Here is an 18,241-nt window from a genome sequence, read left to right as displayed (position 1 = left end):
TGTTTTTTTACCGTCGTTATATCGACGATTTATTCATGGTGTGGACGGGGACTAATGATGATGCGCTTCTGTTTGTGCATCTTCTAAACCAGAATGAATGGGGCATTAAATTTACCCTTAACTATAGTGACACTAGTATAGAGTTTTTGGATCTTTTAATTAAGAAAGATATTCCATCTAACAGTATCATCACCTCTAATTTTTTTAAAAAAGTGGACGTTAACAGCTTCCTAGATTATAAGAGTTGCCATCTTCCGAATTGGCTAAAAAATATACCATACGGGCAATACCAACGTATAAGAAAAAATTGTACTTTGGATACTGATTACCAGGAACAATCAAAAATTTTATGTGATCGTTTCACCAACAAAGGCTATCCCAAACGATTACTATCCAATGCTTACAGTAAAAATAAATGTACCACACAAAAAAAGATTTTAGATAAGATGACTAATAACCACAAACATGAAACTACTTCTGAAGATCTCAATAAATATGGCATTTCTATGGTTACAGAATATAATTGTGGTACACAGGAAATTAAAAGGGTCTTAACGAAACATTGGGGTATTATTCTCAGTGATCCTATTCTAAAATCAATTCTTCCCAAACAACCTAATGTTATTTTCCGTAGAACTAAAACATTACGTAGCCATCTAGCACCTAGCAAACTCCGTAAAATTACTTCAGATATGGAAAATAGTAATAATACAAACAAAAATAATAATACAAAAACTAGATCTGTGGGCACCGTACGCTGCAATGTAGCGAGGTGCTTATGCTGCAATTGGATAACAGATACCCCAGCACCAACATTTACCTCTATAGTCACCAATGAGATATTTTTTGTCCGTGAAATGTATTCTTGTTCATCACAGTATGTTATTTATCTCCTAGAATGCCCATGTCACCTGCAGTATGTGGGACGCACCATTCAGACGGTGCGGTGCCGCATGAACAAGCATCGAGCTAATATTAAAAATTCATTTTTATTGCATAGTGTCTCTCGACACTTTTTTCTTAAGCATAATTCTGACCCTAGTAGTTTGAGACTCACTATTTTGGAACGTATAGGAGAGAATGTTCCCAATAGATACAAGCAGCTCATTAATAGGGAATCGTACTGGATTTTTAAACTTTGCTCTTTGTCACCAGATGGCTTAAATGAGACACTAGAAAATACGAAGGTATAATTTTTTAACTTTATATACTTATTTTTAAATATATATATATATATAAAAAAAGAAAAAAGAAAAAAAAAAAAAAAAAAAAAAAAAAAAATTTTAAGGTTTTTTTTTTTTTTTTTTTTTTTTTTTTTTTTTTTTTTTTTTTTTTTTAAAGTTTTTTTGGAGGGTTTTTTTTTTTTTTTTTTTTTTTATACATTTTCTACACATTATTTTTATTTATATACATATTCGTTTTATATACTCTTATATATTATTGTATTTCAATGCAATGTAGTATATAGCTATATGCCTTTCTTTATTGGTGTTACAGGTGTCTGTGTTGATTGAAGTGGGAGGTTCTGAGTCCTCCTCCCCTTTTGATGTCATCTTGGTTTGTGATATATAGTGCTGTTCTGTTTTATCAGTATCATGACTCTTGAGAAAGGAACCGGTGCGGTTCCGAAACGCGTTGAGTCTCCACAATAAAATATATTTTTATTACTCACTGTGCCTCGATCTCAAGTTGGACCTGCGCCCCATAATCCGTGTAGTCTGGAGTTGGAGGTTGTTTGCATCAAGGGCTTGCAAAGGCAGGCTTCCACCCACAGACAGCCGTTTCGGGGTTTTTGCCCCTCGTCAGTGTGGGGTAGGATTCTGGCTAGTTGGGGCAATGAAAAATCAACCAACAAAACACAGTAATCACTGAACTCAAGGAGAACAGCGAAAAAAATTCCAATGAAGTACTCAATCAAGAGTCTCCACTGATGCCCCCAAAAATTTAAATATGCAAAACAAGAGTCCGTGGAGCCTCAGTTACGAGTCTCAAAACACGGGATAGCCAGATATCTCTAGCCTGTTGCCAACGGGGTGCCTCCATGATGGGGAGAGCACCACACCACCCTGATAGATAACCCCTTAAGTCCCACTCGGTTGCGAGTATTGGAACATAGACAGGGAAACAACAGGGTGGCCCCTTTTGTCAATGTCTAACTCAAGGTGCGAGTATTGCGATCATGACAAGGGCTTGCAAAGGCAGGCTTCCACCCACAGACAGCCGTTTCGGGGTTTTTGCCCCTCGTCAGTGTGGGGTAGGATTCTGGCTAGTTGGGGCAATGAAAAATAAACCAACAAAACACAGTAATCACTGAACTCAAGGAGAACAGCGAAAAAAATTCCAATGAAGTACTCAATCAAGAGTCTCCACTGATGCCCCCAAAAATTTAAATATGCAAAACAAGAGTCCGTGGAGCCTCAGTTACGAGTCTCAAAACACGGGATAGCCAGATATCTCTAGCCTGTTGCCAACGGGGTGCCTCCATGATGGGGAGAGCACCACACCACCCTGATAGATAACCCCTTAAGTCCCACTCGGTTGCGAGTATTGGAACATAGACAGGGAAACAACAGGGTGGCCCCTTTTGTCAATGTCTAACTCAAGGTGCGAGTATTGCGATCATGACAAGGGCTTGCAAAGGCAGGCTTCCACCCACAGACAGCCGTTTCGGGGTTTTTGCCCCTCGTCAGTGTGGGGTAGGATTCTGGCTAGTTGGGGCAATGAAAAATCAACCAACAAAACACAGTAATCACTGAACTCAAGGAGAACAGCGAGTTTGATTGAGTACTTCATTGGAATTTTTTTCGCTGTTCTCCTTGAGTTCAGTGATTACTGTGTTTTGTTGGTTGATTTTTCATTGCCCCAACTAGCCAGAATCCTACCCCACACTGACGAGGGGCAAAAACCCCGAAACGGCTGTCTGTGGGTGGAAGCCTGCCTTTGCAAGCCCTTGTCATGATCGCAATACTCGCACCTTGAGTTAGACATTGACAAAAGGGGCCACCCTGTTGTTTCCCTGTCTATGTTCCAATACTCGCAACCGAGTGGGACTTAAGGGGTTATCTATCAGGGTGGTGTGGTGCTCTCCCCATCATGGAGGCACCCCGTTGGCAACAGGCTAGAGATATCTGGCTATCCCGTGTTTTGAGACTCGTAACTGAGGCTCCACGGACTCTTGTTTTGCATATTCAAAATATGAACAAGACAGAGTACAGGTTAGAAAATACTCATAATTTATCATTTATTCAATTGAAAGTGGACAATGCAAGTGCTCACTTCTTGCCATTCCACGTCTTGGGATGGACATGGATGACATGGAGTGGCGGATGTATATCCTGAACATTGTGTTAAGGCAAAACCATGGCTGCAATTAGTGTCCATTAGTTGAAAGATGTCACTGCTACATTGTTTTTTGAGCTGTGAAATGGCTGTTTTATGACTCAATGAACAGTCCAAAAAGGCTGCAAAAATGGACCAAAAAGAAAAAAAACACAAAAAGGCATTTTGGACCTTTTTGTTGTTAAAAATAGCTACAAAAACCGTGTGGGGACATAGCTAAAGGATGTTGAGTTTAGACTTTTATCCTTGTTCAAACAGCAAGTAGGATAATATTCTGGACGTAATACTACATATAACTTCGTAGAATAACTGCAGAATATATACTCCATATAACCACACACTATGAATTTGTCACTGTGGTCACAAGTTTGACAAATTGTTATTATGTACATTTTAGGTTACAAAGTCAGCAGAGAGCACAGAACACATACTAAACCTTAAAGTGAATGTAACACCTTGATTTTTTTTAACCAATCTGTGAAACATTTTGTTCTAATATATTTCTATTTTGTTTGGGGGTTTTCATCATGCCTGTTTTTAACAGCATTTAGAGAGCTGCTTTACAGCTCTCCCCAGGCATAATAGTTTGGAGAAGATCCTATTCATTTGTATAGAAAAGTTTTCTAGGCATGCTCTGTGACCTGTGCAGAGGTCATTGTGCAGGGGAAGGGGTGGCGGGCCTCTGTCTATCAGCTATTTAAAATGTGTGGTATCTATATATACTGGTGTCAGATCCTATTAATTTATATAGAAGAGTTTTCTAGGCATGCTCTGTGACTTGTGCAGAGGTGATTGTGCAGAAAAGGGGGAGGCGGGGAATTGTCCATCAGCTATTTAAATTGTGTGGTATCTATACATACTGGTGTCAGATTTCATCGTTCTCCTGTCTGTGATCATAAGGAGGACAGTACTGAAAAAATTCAGCGCTTAGGCTAGGTTCACACTGTGTTTTCAGCATCCGTTTAACTGATCCGTTTTTTGCAAAAACCGGATGCACTTGTGTGCATCCGTTTTTGATCCGTTTTTCTATTGACTTCCATTATAAAAAAAAAAAACGGATCAAAACGGATGGTTTATTTTTGACGCACAATAAAGTACTGTTGACACTACTTTTTTGACCGTTAAAAAAAACGGATCCGCAGTGTGAACCCACCCTTAGCATTAATTTCTTATATACCTCTGGTAAAATGAATGTTTAGCTCTGTATGGTTGCTATGAGTAACAAAGAGAATCTTACTATATAAAACAGAATAACACTTCCCCTAGGTCATCTTCTGATGACACGTCCCATCGGGTATACTTTTCTTTTATGTGAAAGTCTTCTACATGAAAGGGATAGAATTATCTGAAAAGAACACATTTCTCAGTTCTACAATTCACTCTAAAGCTTATACTACAACTTTAATTATGTTAGATATGTGAACATGAAACCTCTAACTCCAAATGTATTGCCTTCAATTACAGTGCCACCTACAGGCTATTCATAGGAAGAGATATTACTTTGATTTAGTATGAAAATGTTTATGCATCTTTAAAAAACAAAAAACAACTGGATGTCTGAAAGGAGAAGTGATTTTTTAAACTTTTTATCCAGCAGGAGGGGAACATAATAAACAATTGCTACTTACCTCTCCTCATGGCTTTGCAGCGATGGAATGCCGCTTTGGGACCCTTATTGGGCTCTGGGATCTCCTTCAGCTGGAACATCAGGACCTTCGTTGCAGTCGCTGTTCAGCTGATGGCGCAATCCATGAGCTGGTTCGGTATTTCCCCTCGAATTGTGACATTAGAAAATGCCTTCCGATGGGGGTCCCGGAGCCTGTGACGTGGCGTTTTGGGGCACGTATTATTACTGTTAGCGTATGACAGCAGAATCATAATGCAAAGTTTGTGTGTAGTCTGTTACCATGGAGACACATGGGTCTGCATAGGACCTGTACAAAGAATGCTTGAGTCCGATCATTTGGCATTTAAATACCTGTGGCTGACGAAGTTGGATGTGGCCCTAGGGAGTCTAGAAAAACATGGATACAGATATAGGCTATTTTCACACATCGTAAGAGACTGGCTGTTCCGTGACCCAGCCGGGTCATTCCGGTACTGGCCGGATGATCTTTGCAGCCGCAGAGTTCTGATGTGGGCGCATCCGTGCGCGCCCGCATCAGAACTCTTCACAGCACACTATGGAGCGTACGGCTGGAGCTGCTCGCTCTATAGTGTGCACTGACAGGGTTTTCTGCGGCCGCTATTCACTGAATAGCGGCTGCAGAAAACTGATAAGTCAGGCTGCATTCACACGTTCCAGGAAGTTGTCCGTGCGCACGGACAATTTTACAGCCCATTGCTTTATATTGGGCTATTCAGACGTTATGTGATTTCATGGATCTGTGATCCGTTCCGTTAAAAAATAGGACGTCATTACTCGGAACGGATGCACGGAAAGGATTCCCCATAGAAATCAATGAGATCCGTGTTTTTCACGGATGTACACGGATGTGACATCCGTGTTCATCTGTGAAAAACACGGATGGGATGTAATCAATGTAATTTAAAATGCTTTAACACAGATCCATGAAAAAAACGGACACGGGTACAAAACTGATGCAAAACGGACTGTTTTGCACGGATCACGGAGGTTGCTGCCAGACCACAATCACGGACCGGGTAAACCACTGAACGTGTGAATGCAGCCTCAGTATACGCTCCGGCTGGGATCTTTCGCGGTGCCGTAGAAAACTATGTGTATACACTCTGGCTGGTATTCCATAGAAGACTAGGCAACGTATCTTTCCGTAAAAAGCAATCGGCAACAACAGCCGTACTTTTACGAAAAGATACCTTGTGTGAACATAGGCATAGGCTGTATCCATGTTTTTCAGACAGCCTTAGGTTTCGATCATCTCTATTCAATACTGTTTGCAAAGCGGCATTGATTTTCATGTTAGGCGCATTGGGACAGTGAACAGTAATTTGGTGATAAATGGGACATTTAACTATATGATAAATCTATCTATAGTAAAAAGGTAACGTCTTCATAATGCTACACAACATTTTGCATCCTGTTCGGCAAATACATCATAAATAGACTGAAAAGCCATGTATATAACATATCAGATGACATATGGCTGCCTCAGCAGCTGCACAGCTCTGCATACTCCTTGTGTTCCTCTAAACCCAATATCAGTCTGGCAGAACAATAGGGCCCAAGGGTCTAATTCAAATTTGTTGCAGACATTTATGCAACTGTGTCATTTATCTGAATGGACCTTGCAGATATCTATGCACATGCTGCAGAAAAAAAAAAACATTTCAGATTTAGATTGTGAACATAACATTTGGACGTAACATTAGAGATAAAGTCCAATCAGCATTTTATTACCAATGGCTGAAGAAATTGGATGCAGCCCTACATGAATACAGTCTATGGCCTATGGCTGTATTCATGTTTTCCAGGACACCCTAGGGCTGCATCCAACTTCTCATTTAGAAATCAAATCAATGACACACTAAAAAGTAGTGGATTATATCAGACTCCTCCATGAGAGCATATAGTAATATAACATGGCAGCAGCTCTTTACCTTTTATCATTTACCCCCAATACCGTCTCCAGTCAGAACATGGAGGAGTGACCACTATAGTAAAGTTAGACTGCTCCTACATGCATTCTCTGTGAGGTCACACTAATAATGTGTCCCTAACTCCCATATGACAAGTCTTCAGCGTCCTCTATCATCATTCACATAGTCCCAGTTTCCTGTGTTGCTTCCTCTCATTGTGATCTGTACTTCCTTCAGTAGCTTTATACCGCTGAAGAGGGCAGCGGGTCTGTCTGTAGAAGCCCAGAGACTACCCTGACATCAAGTGTGCATGAGTGGGAATTATCTATTGTTTCCATATCCGCCCTTGTGGTTTATGGTATTAATGTCTTATAGGTATCTTTTAGCATTACGTCCATCTAATGTACACTGAACAATTGCAGTGTATCCACCATTAAAGTTGTGCTCTGGAGATTTTTTTTTTTAATTCAACTGGTTTCAGGAAGCTATACAGATTTGTAAATTACTTCTAATTAAAAATCTCATGTCTTCCAGTACTTATCATCTGTTGATTGTCCTGCAGGAAGTGTTGTTGTTTTTTTCAGTCTGATACAGTGCTCTCTGTTGCCTCCTCTGTCTGTGACAGGAACTGTCCAGATCAGTAGAGATTTTCAGTAGGGAATTTACTACTGCTCTGGACAGTTCCTGACATGGACAGAGGTGGCAGCAGAGAGCACTGTATCAGACTGGAAAGAATACACCACTTCCTGCAGGACATACAGAAGCTGATAAGAACAGGAGGACTGGAGTTTTTTTTTTTTTTTAAGAAGTAACTTACAAATCTATATAACTTTCTGACACCAATAAATTTGAAGACATTTTTTTTTCCAGAGCACCCCTTTAAATTCAAGAGCTCGCCTTCTGATGTACGTCTTGTAGGATGCTTGTGGGATACATTAGCATTTTTTAGATTCATAATACACTTGTCATAAGATACATTTTGTATGCCGTATTCTAATACCAATAATTCATCAAAATATAAAGTACCAGGGTTGATATATCTTGCATGTATATTTAGTGCGTCTTCTTTGAATAGTTACGCAACCCAGAGCAAATTTGAAAGAAAACCTGTCATGTGGGTAATGCTACATAGGGACAGATAATTATTATTTATAGCCATACCTTGGTTAGAGGAACAAGAAGTACCTATAGCTTTGTAGTATAAAGCCACAGGGATTGAGAGTGGCTCCAGGGACATGGCTCTGCCTGGTGCATGGCTTCTTATGGTACATTCAGTCAGTCAGGATCATACAGCTAGCCAGTAATCATATGTAAAAACAATATATCAAACTATACTTTACACAATACTTGTATAAATCCCTTCTAATTGTATAGAAAGCTATCCTAGCATTTAGAAATACAATACCAGAACTATGTGAATGGGAAGTGGGAACGAACCAGGTAGCATTATGAAGGGAAGATGAAAGATACGTATCAGCGCACATTATGATGACACTTAGCAGGGGGCTGAATAGGTTCAATAAATGAAACCGTCCTTGTTTCAGAATGGAGAGGTCAGGTACACACAATGACATCATTCCCAAAAAGAACAAAGGATGAACTTTGCTCCATGTTTCCACTTAGCAGACCGTGTGTCTTAGGTAAATAAGAGACTTGCCTGCATAGGACTATGCTGCATGACTCATCTAGAAGAATTGATCTTCTCCAGATACCATTACTTGGAGTGGAGGTGGAGTGCAATATTCAAAAGGAATTGGGTAGATTCTCTGTTTAAGTGAGTTTTACATGGTTGATATCAACTTCCCTTCATTTAATAGCCAATGTGATCTGTAACATATGTGTAAATCGTTTAATTTACTAAAAATTAATTCATACACACTAAAAAAGTAATCGAAAGTCTTGCCCACTGGGTGCCTCTCTTCCCTGCAATCTGATTTGTTTGTTTTTAGGCTCAGTCTGTCTCTAGTAACAAAGACACCAAGACAGAACACAGCATGTTGGGGTGTGGCTTAGCAACTACTATGTGCATGAAAGAGGGAGAAAGACCCCCCCACCCCGGTTGTCCCGCCCCCAGTGCACCAAAGCACCTAATTAACATATGGATTTAATTGAAACGGTGCTGAGGATGAAGGTGACAAACTTACCCTTATCCCCAGCGCCCCATGCACAATAGGGACAAATCAGCATGTTAAATTCCTCTAGATTTGCTGAGAGTTTCCCTTTAAAAAAACTTTTGCCATCCCAGGCATGAGGCCATCTTACCGCGGTGTGATTGTACACACTATTTGTAAATAGTATGCCGAGGGCCTCATTATTTTTATGGAGATTTTGGGATCCTGAATATGATGTTACAACTGGCTCTTGCTGAAGTGGTAACTGCATTCACAGTTTGCTCTACAGGATACTGTATATCAAAAATCTCCCTGGAAGCATTAAATTCTGTGCTTTTCCACAAAAACTACATACTCGAAACAGGAACTTGCTTAGAACCACATTACCTGCTATTACTTCTAACACACCAGGTCAAAATATATGCGCTTGCAAGTAGGAAGGCAAATATATTACTTGTGACGAGACTGCCATCTAGTGGCCTTTGTGTTACATTTTGAGAGGGTTATTTGTAGCTAATGCTAGAAGAGCAGGAATTGTGGACTGTATGTTTGCCATGCTGAAAACATTCTCTCTGTCGAGTTTTGGGGCTCCGTTGCTCGTATACCTCAAAAAGAAATTCTGATGTATAACATGGCGTAGCCTTACAATTTTCTATGCAAATGTCCCACAAGCAAATTGCTGACATTCATGACAAAACATAGTCACTGGTAGCTAGAGTCACGCTGCAGGTAGACGGCAAAACACCCTACAAAGGTATGCTAACATATACCAGCAATAGAGCCCTGAAAGGCAATGTGAATAGGGTTCAAGGTGTGCAAACATGATACTAGCATCAAATGAATGCTAAAACATAAACGAAAACACATACCGGAGCGTTCTTATCACCCCATGTATATGACATGGGTGGTTTATTCACAAAGATGAATCAGCATGGAGTGTCAGTCAGTTTAGGAGCTACTACATATGGCAAATATAGCCACAGGTCACATAAAGGTTACATAGTTAAAATGCATGATTGGCACAAAGTTAGAAAAGACAAAGACAAACAAGAGTAAGAACAAGAGTAAGGTGCTAAATATGAAAAATAACAAATAATAATACAGTTTTATCCCTTAATCTACACATAGCAGAGACAGCCAGTGTGTGGGCTAAACTAATACACGGTATATTGGTGTCTGAATCTGATGACATTATGGCTGCCTCCAATAGGTACATACAGCTGGGGCAAACTTCATGAACAAACTACATTTCTAAAACTCTACAATTATTCTGCAAGAGTGCCACTTAGTGGTAGAATAGCCTTAACCATTTCTTTGCAGGGCATGTCTTCTGCAAATTATAAATTGCCCCTGACCCTTTTGACATAGTTGTTACATAGTTAAAGGGGTTATCCAGCGCTACACAAACATGGCCACTTTCTTCCAGAGACAGCACCACTCTTGTCTCCAGCTTGGGTGGGGTTTTGCTGCTCAGTTCCATTTAAGACAGTGAATGGAGCTTAATTGCAAACCGCACCTGAACTGGAGACAAGAGTCGTGTTGTCTCTGAAAGTGGCCATGTTTTTGTAGCACTGGATAACCCCTTTAGGGTCTGTTCACACGTACAGACTTGCTGCGTAAAACTCGCACAGAACTCGCATCAAACTCGCATGAAAGTATCTGCGTTTTCTGTGGTGTTGAACTTGCCTGTGAAAATCATGTGAAAATCAAAACTCGCATGTAAAAATCGCACCAAACATGCAGCGAGAATACACATACATTGACTTGATAGCAATCAGTATTGCTGTGGAGAAACTCACAGTGATAAATACGCAGCGAGTCTATACATGTGAACAGACCCTTAAAAGGAAACTAACAGCAGGTTAGAAGCATCTAACCTGCTGATTTCTTCTCCTGGCTCTATCTAACAATCCGTGGAAGAATGAGCAGTCCGACCAAGCAAATCTTTTGACAGGTCTCTAGGACATGACATGTCACATGTTTTTTAAAATGTACTTTGTTTTCATTTCAGATCAGGCACATGGCTGGCAAAGATATGTCATGCAGGACACTAGGCACACCCTACTACAGGTAAGTATAGCCAGTTGTTTTTTTTCCAATGTTCTCCCAACTCTTTATCATTTTGGTTTTCATACTCATTTGTAGTGTTCTTTAATAGATAGGAGTTGGGGAATGATTTCAAGTGGTTTACATAAGTGCTTGTTTGTGATCGTATATCGTTAACCGGAGAAAACAAAAAAAATTGCTTAGTCTAAAAGGACCCTAATCCCCTGAATATGAAGGCAGAACAGGCTCATGAGAAAGGTTTGCACAGGGCACAGCCAGAGGACAGGAGTATCTCTACAGAAGAAATTAATCCAGCCTTGGTGTAATTCACACACAGCATTTTTTTAATATTTCATGTAGCTATTTGAGTAAAAGGGGTATGAACTAAGGGTCCTTTTACATACACAGATATCTGATAGATTTATCTGACAGATTTATGAGACCAAAGGTAAGAATGAATTTAAAAAGAGGAGAAATCTGTCTTTTCTTTATGGCCTGTTCCTTGTTTATAATCTGTTCCTGGTTTTGACTTCAAAAATTTGTCAGATAATCTGTCAAATATCTGTGTGTGTAGAAGGACCCTTAAGGCCCTATTACATGAAACGATTATCGGCCGTTACGGCCAATAATCGTCCTGTGTAAGAGAGATTTATCTAACAGATCTTTGAAACTAAGCCAGGAACAGAGTATAAACAGGGAACAGGTCATAAAGGAAAGACTGAGATTTTTCTTCTTTTCAAATCCATTCCTGGTCTTGGCTTCAAAAATCTGTCAGATAAATCTCTCTGTGTAAACGCACCATAATAGAAGACCATAATCAGCCGAATAGAAGACCATAATCAGCCGGCATGAACCATGTTGGCTGATGGTTGTCTGTCGTTTGTCTTTCAACATGTTGAAAGACAACCGACTAATATAGCAGCGATATGCTGCCATCGCTCTGTGGAACAGGAGAGGCGGCAGCAGACCGCCGCTAACTTCTATCAGCTACCCTTCTGGCTCTCACCCGCTCGCTGCCGACGCATGTAACCACTGAGCATAACCACATGGAACAGAAACATCATATCACTTCAGTATCACTGCAGTTCCCAGTCTCTCACTGAAGTGAACGGGAGCTAGGTTTTGGAAGATGACAATGCATGGTTGTTGGCATGGAAAGCAGTGCAGCTTTCATGCCAAAAATCATATAAGCATTACCTATGTGAACCTGTCCTAAGGTCTCGTTAACGCAAATGAAAAAAAAAAAAACATTTAAAAAAGTTGTGTTTCTTCTCTTGTGTTTCTGCCATTACAAGTCATGTGATTCTTTCATCATGAGATTCAAGGCAAATCCTGAAATAGTGCAACACCTATTAAGGCCCATTTACATGGTGCACAGTCTGTGATTGCAGGTGACCCATGGATGATACTCAGCGTGCTGCCTGCGATCATGGACCACAAGGGAAGGGAGTGCAAATCTATGGAGCAATTGCATATAGAATGTCTACGGTCTATGCATTTGCCCCGAGCAAAAGAATAGAATCCACCATTATACAGTTGATAATGGGCAAATGCACAGACTATGGCATTCACTGTCATGTGCTTTGGCTCACAGACTAAAAAATATAAATTTTAAGCTGGTAAAAAAAGAACTATGACATTTTTGTGTGATAAAAAAAACCACATAAAAATGGTAAAAAAAATCATCAGAGCTGCAACGTGCTGCATTTTGAAAAAATGTTGCTGATTTTTTTTACAATAAAAAAGTTTTAAGTTGAATTTTTAGTTGCATTAAAGTGTTTTTTTTTCTAGATTAAAAAAAGGGGGGGGGGGGGGGCAGATTATTTTTCCTAAACTGGCAGTGTATCTGTTCTTAGGCTTTGGGTGGGGTGGCAGCTTAGCTGCACTGAAGGGGTGGATGAGCTATATTATCAGACACAGCCAGTGGATAGTCAAGTTTGTGGAGTCAAAACAAACAGAGCTGGGGGCCCATTGTATGGCTTATGCCACATGCTGAGCTAATATAATGGCCACACTAAAGGATATATTGTATATTTACATGTTAAAAAAAAAATCCAGAATTACCTTAAGGGTATAAACACACACACCGTATACGCAGCGTATTTACTGCTGCGATACGCAGCAAATACGCAACAAATACGCAGCAGATTAGATCTAAATAACTGAAAACAGCATCAAGTCTTCACCATCAAATCTGCTGCAGATCTGCTGCGTATCTGCTGCATATACGGTGTGTGTGTTTGTACCCTAAGGGTACAAACCCACTTGACGTATTTGCTGCGTGAATCAGTCTTAAAAATAAGCAGGCAAAACGCAGGTTGGCTTTATACAATTGTTCTGCTTTAAAATACGCAATTGCGTATTTTTGAAGCGTGAAGCTTGTTGTTAGCAAAGCATCAGTTGTTAACAACCTGTGCGAAAAACGCATGTAGCTTCACGCTTCAAAAATACGCAATTGCGTATTTTAACGCAGAACAATTGTATAAAGCCAACCTGCGGTTTGCCTGCTTATTTTTAAGACTGATTCACGCAGCAAATACGTCAAGTGGGCTTGTACCCTAAAGCTCAATTTGCAGGACACAGAGAATACTGTCTGTTAGAGGTGCAAATGGTAAGAAACTAGATTCATCATTAAGGGCTATTGTAAATCATGATATGTAGGATACAGAAGTACATTCATGTGGTCATATGTCTTCTATGGATCTTTGCGTAAACTCAAATGTTAACTCAGAATTACGAGCATTTGTGATTTAAGGCCCCATATACATTACATATGTGTAGGCTGAACCTGTTGGTATTGGTGGGACGACCAGCTATCTAGTGTGTAAGGGGGCCAACTGACTCCCCCCCGACACATGATGCTGGACTTGTGGAAAATGATTGGACTTGTTGCATTTCAATTGCCAATTACTTTTGTTCTTGAGGAGATAAACTGCCTCTGGGGGGGGGGAGGTTAGAGGCGCCAGGCCTGAAGCAACTGTATGAGCAGGTGAGGTGAGTTTGCTGGCTTTGATGTTTTAATGCAGAAAGGCAGACAGTTAACTATTAGGTTTTCCTAGAAAAACCCTTTAACTAAGCCGAGCATTCATGTATATGAGGAGATCAGATAGCTATTGGCTGACAGCTATCTTGTGTGTTTGGCTACCTGACATTGCCAGTCATGTATGTCCACACAGAACAACAGATCAGGCAAGTTGATAACTAACATGTTTCCCACATCATCTATCATTGGGGGTAGTTGAAACACCCCATATACATTACTGGGGAGATTTATCAAACAAGGTGTAAAGTGAAACTGGCTCAGTTGCCCCTAGCAACCAATCAGATTCCATTTTTCATTCCTTACAGACTCTTTAGAAAATGAAAGGTGGAATCTGATTGGTTGCTAGGGGCAACTGAGCCAGTTTCACTTTACACCATGTTTGATAAATCTCCCCCTATACTTTCAGTGAGCCCCATCAGATAATCAGCTTTGTAGCAACTGACCTCTTACCGGAGGAGATTTGGCTAGGCACCGTGCAGTGTTTTACTGTATATCCTCAGCGGTGGTGATATGGATTGGTAGGCACCCGAGAACCCCCAGCGGGTCTGCCTCTCATAATATAAATGAGATTCACATAACATATTATTTCAAGTCTAGTTCTGAAATGAGTCCAGGTAAATCTGGCTGAAAGAATTCCACAATAAAGTACCCGACAATCAAAAATTAAAAAGTATTTGGCAGATTTAAGGCAAATCCAGACAGTAACACACACACATACCATACAATAATAAGAGGTTAAAATGATTTGTGATAATTTACAAGATTTCCAACAAGCGCAATTCATTCCAGTTGGGTGTAAAATTAAAGAAAACTGTCAGCTAGAAAAGACGTCCCAAGCTGCTTTCATGACTTTGTAGCTATATGAGCAGTGAGACTATCCATAGCTTTATTGTAATTGTTCAAGGCTGCAATCACCTAAAAATATGCTTTTTATTGCTGCTCTGAAGTGTCAAAGAGGCGTGGTCAGGGCAATGAAGTGCTCTGGTCATACCTCTATGACACTTCAGAGCATAGGTGGTTGCAGCTTTGGCAATTACAATAAAGCAATGGATAGTCTCACTGCTCATATAGCTATGTAGTCATGAAAGCAGCTTGGGACGTCTTTTCTAGCTGACAGTTTCCCTTTATGATATAAAACAAGTCAGCCACAAGGCCGAGCGCCGCTCTTCAAGTCACGGACAGGTGGTGTTAGGAGGTCTTCCAAACTCTGTTCAGAACTTTAACTACTTCTTCATAGATGACAAAGACAATGGCCACATCCAGACAAACTCTGCCCAACCGTGGCACTGTGCCCTTATAAAACCTAAGAAGGAAAAATATTATAGGCTGATTAATAGATATGAATTATAAATGGTATACAGTGTTAGGGGTTTTGCACCTGCTCCCATTACAATTTGCTCATCTGTGTCACATATTCATCAGGATCCGTTTAAATTGGGATGCGGACATATACATGCACATACTGGAACTGGCCTGAACATAGTCAACAACTGACTAGTGGGGTAATTTCCCCTACAAATAAATTTAGTCTCTAGCAGAATACATCCTACAGGCACCATACATAAACAATGTCGGAAGACCTGCAAAGAATCCACATATAGGCTTAGCCCCACTGACATCAGCCGGGTGGCTTACTAGACAAACGCCAGTGTCCTCTTGTGGCTGGAGGCATAATGCTGCCACTGACCAGAAAAAATGATGGACAGGGCCAGGAGCTAATTTAACTGTATGTGCTCCTGATTAGGATAACGTCTAGTTAAAGGGCCAGCGTCAACACCTGGTAACACCTGCCCGAGTGCTGGTGTTGGCCCAGGTTGGCTGGTAGTGCATCTGGAATTCCGGATGCAGATCTGGAGCTGTCTGGAATTCCAGGTGCCCCTATTGGGTTCTATGAGCCATCTGTGTTGGGATTTCAGACATGTCCTATAATTTCCAGACCTATTTTCTGGCATGGACACCCTTCAGTAAAAATCCTGAAGGGAGCCCATACCCTATAAAACCCTATAAGTCAGGAAATGTATCCAGATTTCCTGATAAAAAAATTTGCATAGATTTTCGTGACATGTGCAGGGGGCATGGGAATGTGCTCCAGTGGGAGCCAAAAAGAATTGAGTGGTGGGCCGACATGTATTGGTGGGTAGGACAGAGTGCATAGCAAAGTGTTGGCTGTCCACTCATCAGGTTATGATAAGGCAACAATGTATACTCTCCAGCGACTGCATCAAAAGTCATGGTGGTAGCTAGAATTCATGACATATACAACTCACGGCAGGTCACAGAGGAGTTTATGCTATGAAATGGTGCCCCATTGGAAGCTGGGATTGGATTTTATTTTGAATCCGTCAGCTGAAATTTAAGTTTACAATTTATTGCCATTTTATTATGAATACATTAAACTATGTTACTTACGCCATGGGACCCTCATTGCGAAGTATCTGGCTTGCACAGTCTAAAGTGTTCTTGTATTTGTGAGCCTCCAAACCCTGGTAACCAGAACATAGGTATCACATAATACGGTACAAAAGAACTCAATATCAACCAAATATATTGTCCATACCATAAGCACAATAACCAGCAGTATCAGGCTCTGTTCATATTGGTTATTTTATCCATGATGCCAATCTGAACAGGACAGCCATGAATGGGCGTAAAAGTTTGTAATAGCTGAATACTGACATTATATGACCTTATCAAGTATCTGAACAGATCTGCAGTGATAATAGCCACATTACCTGCATCCTGGTCTTGATGACATCTAGAGGTGTATTACCAAAGACACTAGCAGCCCCAGCAATGGCGCCAAATAATCCTGTGACAATAGGATTCATCGATCTTTGGGGATCATCACCTTGAAAAAGAACAGTGGTTACATAGAATACCTGGTAAAACATGGACATTCAAAGAAAAGCAATTAATCATTGTATCTGGAACATCAAATATGGGACAGCACTGCATGTATTCTAGATTGCCAACTTTTAGAGGAACTTATTAAGGTTTGGCGATGGATCACATCACATTTTCCCCTGACATCTGAGGTATATGGCAACGCTCTGTCAAAAAGGGATGCAAACATACACCTCTGCATACTGCAGGCATCTAGGTTCGGGACATTTTCGCATGTATGTTTACTTTGCACGGTCTCCCGCACTTTTGTGTCCCACAAGGTAAACATATACATGGAGAAATGGCCCAAACATAGTTGACTATGTTCAGGCCATTAAACCAAATGAGGCTATGAATGTGGTGTAAAAAGACAATAATAAGAAAATGCCATATGTCGCTTTAGACTTTTACGCCACATTATTTGGACCTAATAACATGAGATTGTATGAGAATGTTTCAGCACAGACACATAATAACAAGGCTGCCTGATAAATATCTATGTTCCATATTGTTACACTATTAATGTCTATGTCCATTAAAATAGTCATCAAGACAGTGTGGGCTACATTCATCTTAACACATAGGAGAGGACAGACAGTTATGGATATCAATAGGACATCACAGGCAATAATTTACATTATGACTTTTGGACAACATGTAATATTTTTTAACCACTTTTAGGTTTAAGGAGTATTCTACTCAAACATAACTTTTCATATGTTGTTGCCCATGGTGAGACTATCAATTCATTCCACACTTGCTATTACCCATTCAGTCTCCTTCCTCTAGTTCTAAGCTGTTGTTTCTGCTGAAGACACAAAAATCTGTGTGTAAGCTTTTCTCTCCATCACCCCCTCCCCCCCTTCCTTCTGAGACGGCTGATGTAAACAGGTCCCTGGCAGGTTTTCTCTGCAACTCTTTAGCTTCTTTGTAATGCTGGTAGGTAGTTGCTGATGAACTCACTGTGATTAACCCTCGCGGCAAACTTGCTACAAAGTTTTAGACAGGGACTTGTTTACATCAGCTGTCTCGGAAGAGAGGGGGAGGAGGGGGAGATTAAAAGAAAAGCTTACCCACAGTTTTTTGTGTCTTCAGCAGAAAGCAGCAGCTCAGAACTAGGGGAAGGAGACTAAATAGATAACAACATGTATGGAATGAATTTTTAGTCTCACCATGGGCAGCAATATATGAAAAGTTGTGTGTGAGCGGAATACCCCTTTAATGAAAAGACATGTACCACTCCAACCTAAAGAGCCTCTAT

The 18,241-nt window shown here is 40.4% G+C and overlaps 1 protein-coding gene across 2 annotated transcripts in view; it reads right to left on the bottom strand.

The window, feature by feature from the left end:
* Positions 1–14,993: 14,993 nt before the first annotated feature.
* LOC138767758 (tricarboxylate transport protein, mitochondrial-like) overlaps positions 14,994–18,241 on the bottom strand; it is a 29,933-nt gene continuing 26,685 nt past the window's right edge. Inside the window, exons 7-9 of one of the 2 annotated variants that reach the window (XM_069945516.1) lie at positions 16,830–16,945; positions 16,507–16,580; positions 14,994–15,400 (exon numbers count right to left, since the gene is read on the bottom strand). In XM_069945516.1, the coding sequence (XP_069801617.1) occupies positions 15,286–15,400; positions 16,507–16,580; positions 16,830–16,945 (305 nt within the window). In that variant the 3' untranslated portion in view covers positions 14,994–15,285. The remainder of the gene's footprint in view (positions 15,401–16,506; positions 16,581–16,829; positions 16,946–18,241) is intronic. The other variant, XM_069945515.1, reaches the window with a different exon arrangement.

Source organism: Dendropsophus ebraccatus, chromosome 11 (genome assembly GCF_027789765.1).
Source record: "Dendropsophus ebraccatus isolate aDenEbr1 chromosome 11, aDenEbr1.pat, whole genome shotgun sequence".
Lineage (NCBI taxonomy): Eukaryota > Metazoa > Chordata > Amphibia > Anura > Hylidae > Dendropsophus > Dendropsophus ebraccatus.
This window is presented reverse-complemented; position numbering and strand designations above follow the sequence as displayed.